This window comes from Bos indicus, chromosome 16 (genome assembly GCF_029378745.1).
Source record: "Bos indicus isolate NIAB-ARS_2022 breed Sahiwal x Tharparkar chromosome 16, NIAB-ARS_B.indTharparkar_mat_pri_1.0, whole genome shotgun sequence".
Lineage (NCBI taxonomy): Eukaryota > Metazoa > Chordata > Mammalia > Artiodactyla > Bovidae > Bos > Bos indicus.
The window spans coordinates 25858850-25862123 of NC_091775.1; the positions used below are offsets into that span (position 1 = coordinate 25858850).

Sequence of the window (3274 nt, forward strand, 5' to 3'; positions counted from 1 at the left end):
GAAAAACAACAACATCACAATTATATAATAATTATTGTACTATCCTGGTAAGCCAACTTGTCTTGAATTATTCAACACATATGGTCATTTAGATTTCATATGGGTTTTAACCCAGGTAGGTTATTAAACCCAGAAATGAGCTTATATTTATGTGGGTCTTTCAACTCAGCACCTAGTGTAATCAGTTCAGTTCAGTCACTCAGTCGTGTCTGACTCTTTTCGACCCTGTGGACTGCAGCACACCAGGCTTCCCTGTCCATCACCAACTCCTGGAGCTTGTGCAAACTCATGTGCATCAAGTTGGTGATGCCATCCAACCAGCTCATCCTCTGTCATCCCCTTCTCCTCCTGCCTTCAATCTTTCCCAGCATCGGGGTCTTTTCCAGTGAATCAGTTCTTCACATCAGGTGGCCAAATTATTGGAGCTTCAGCTTCAGCACCAGTCCTTCCAATGAATGGTCAGAGCTGATTTCCTTTGGGATTGACTGGTTTGATCTCCTTGCAGTCCAAGGGACTCTCAAGAGTCTTCTCCAACACCACAGTTCAAAGGCATCAATTCTTCGGTGCTCAGCTCATGAGCCTGTGGACAACACCTAGTGTAATAGCTTGTCATTAAAAATTCCATTTGTGAATCTCATTTTTTCTCATTCTTCTTTCATAAGGTCTTTATTCAAGATTAGCTGTCCAAGATGATTTGATCTTTACAAAAAACAAGTTTAAATTTATGCAGCAGCCTTCTTTTCCTCTGTGATGCGTTTCTTTTCTGTGGACTTCTTTTCAGCTGCTGATTTCTTGATCACTGCAGCCTTTATTTTTTTTCCCACCAAAGACTTCGTCAGCTTCTTAATGCCAACAGCCTTCTTTCCTTTTGTTCCCACCACAGACTTCTTGTCTGGAACCCATTTTTCATCTGATTTGGCTTCTAATGCTACTGCTGCCCTATCCATTTGAATTTGGTGGTTCTTGTTCTGGCAAAGAGTGGTGTTCCGGCTCAAGGTCTTTGCATATGGGTTTAGCTTCAATATGATTTGTTAATCACATTTCATAGTGTTCAGAATAACTCTAAACTTTTTAGAGGATAGAATCTTCCTTTCCCCTACATAATCATCATATAATTATTTTGTACTTCCTATATGCCTGACTTTATGTTAGGCAGTTTACACATTTCATCTATAACCCTTAAGCAATGTCACAGATCTGACATAAGAATACATGATAGACAAATCTCTGATGAGTTTGAATAAATACACTTGAGTAAGACTGTGGAGAGTGCATAATTGGGGTACTTGGTGATACATTCATTCATTCATTCAACAAATATTTCTTGATCTCCTCTAGTCTACCTGCTATTCTAGGTCCTAAGTTTGCAATGATAAACAAGACCCATCCTTGTAGAAGGAAAGCAGGCAATTAACTAATGAACAGACCAGTAAGAAAATTCTGGATGGTGGTAAATGATATAAGGGAAATAACACAATAGAAAGAATTTAGGGTGTGGAGGAAGACATATAACAGTGGTTGGTCACAGGCAATGTGTGGGAGGGCCTTTTGTGCCAGCCTCAGCTTTGCATAATTTTAAAACATAAGTTGCTAAAGAGTATTGCTTACAAAAATAAAGGTGTATATAATACTATGGGGATTTTGCTGTGAAAAGAAGAGAAATGAGGTGGAAGCAGTAGAAGGAGGGAAGTCAGTAGAGGTTCTAAATGAACAAATAGAGGAATGATGTAAATCATGTAAAGACCCTGATGTTGGGAAAGACTAAAGACAGGAGAAGGGGATGACAGAGGATGAGATGGTTGGATGGCATCACTGAGTCGATGGACATGAGTTCAAGCACGCTCTGGGGGTTGGTGATGGACAGGGAAGCCTGGCATTGAAGCCTGGCGTGCTGCAGTCCATGAGGTCACAACAAGTTGGACATGACTGAGTGACTGAACTCAAGTGACGTAAATCAGGAAAAGATCCTATACTTGAGCACCCAGAGCCTGGCTGCTTTCTGGCTCCTTCGTTCTAGGCTCTCTGAGGGCATGGAGAGTTGTCAGGATCTCATATTAGAGGTCTGCTCCTGGAGTGTCCTCCCCACTTTCTGAAACAAGGGGCTTACTTCTATCATTTCATTCATCTCCTAACCCTGAGAGCAGTATTTGCATATGGTTAATATTCAAAAGGTATTTACTGAATAAAGCTTTATGAAGAATTATTGGCTTGTTCAAGTGTACATGTTTAATTAGTAGTCTGTCTAGCAGCCCTGTGACCTTGAGTTAATTACTTCATCTCTTGGACTCTCAGATTTCTCATCTGTGAAATGCAGTGATAACGAGTGTCCCCCTGGGACTGGATGAGAGATGGGCAGAATGCCTCAGTCAAGTCGAAGTTGATTCTCCCATGTTCTGGGGGTTCCTTGCTCTAGGGGTGGATGGCGGGGTAGATGGAATGGGGGGAGGTAAAGAGACCTGGATCAGAGAGGGAACACAGGGGAATCTCACTGCACTCATGTCACCATTTCCTCACTGCCTTGGTCGGTCGGCGAACAGGTGTGGAGAGTGGGGGAGGGGTGAAAGAGCAGCAGGCGCATTAGCACTGTCGAGCTGGTTTACTGTTTTCACCCATATGGTAATAAATCAATGCAGGGTTTGCCATTTTAATTAGTCTTCTTTCAGTCGGGAAAGTCAAGGCTGTGAAATGCTGATAGGGAGCTGAAAAATTACCTGGGAACAAGTAACCTGAAGGAGTGCTGCTGGTCCCTGGGGACAGAAGGGGTGCGTGGACAGCTCTCCACTTCAGAAAGGGAAGGTTCCCCTTGGGGGGAAGGCTGGCACGAGGAAGGTGGGGAGAGGGGGGAGCTGAATTAGCCTCTTTCCTGCTTGCCCTCATTCAGCCCTGTGAACTGTAGGGCAGTGAAGATAGAGGGGAAAGTGAGGGAGGCGGTGTCCATCTAGTCCAAAGTGAAGATGCAGAAATGAAATACACAAAACAGTTGGGGAAACAGTGCCCTCAAAGTCAGAATATCGAAAACCAAGTAAAGCTAATCAAACCCTTGTGTGTGCTTAGTCACTCAGTCTGACTCTTTGTGACCCCATGGAGTGTAGCTCACCAAGCTCCTCTGACCATGGGATTCTCCAGGCAAGAATACTGGAGGGGCTTCCCATCCCTCCTCCAGGGAATCTTCCTAACCCAGGTCTCTGACCTGGTGGAATTACCTGGTGGGTAAAGAATCCCAGGTGGATTCTTTACCGTCTGAGCCACCAGGGAAGTCCAATCAAAGCTCTAA

At 43.9% G+C, this 3274-nt stretch overlaps 1 protein-coding gene across 1 annotated transcript; it reads right to left on the reverse strand.

Moving 5' to 3' along the window:
• Positions 1–722: 722 nt before the first annotated feature.
• On the reverse strand, positions 723–2578 carry LOC139176275 (large ribosomal subunit protein uL4-like). Its single transcript, XM_070767673.1, has 2 exons — positions 2504–2578; positions 723–1016 (listed from the first exon to the last, which is right to left on the reverse strand). The coding sequence occupies exons 1-2, from the start codon at positions 2576–2578 to the stop codon at positions 723–725; spliced, it is 369 nt and encodes a 122-aa protein (XP_070623774.1).
• Positions 2579–3274: the final 696 nt, after the last annotated feature.

Bases quoted from the DNA above. Each gene is read 5' to 3' on its own strand.
- LOC139176275 (XM_070767673.1), bottom strand. From the start codon at position 2,578: ATGCGCCTGCTGCTCTTTCACCCCTCCCCCACTCTCCACACCTGTTCG. The intron at 1,017-2,503 runs GTGACATGAGTG...ATCATATTGAAG, and splicing joins ACCAAGGCAGTGAGGAAATG to CTAAACCCATATGCAAAGAC.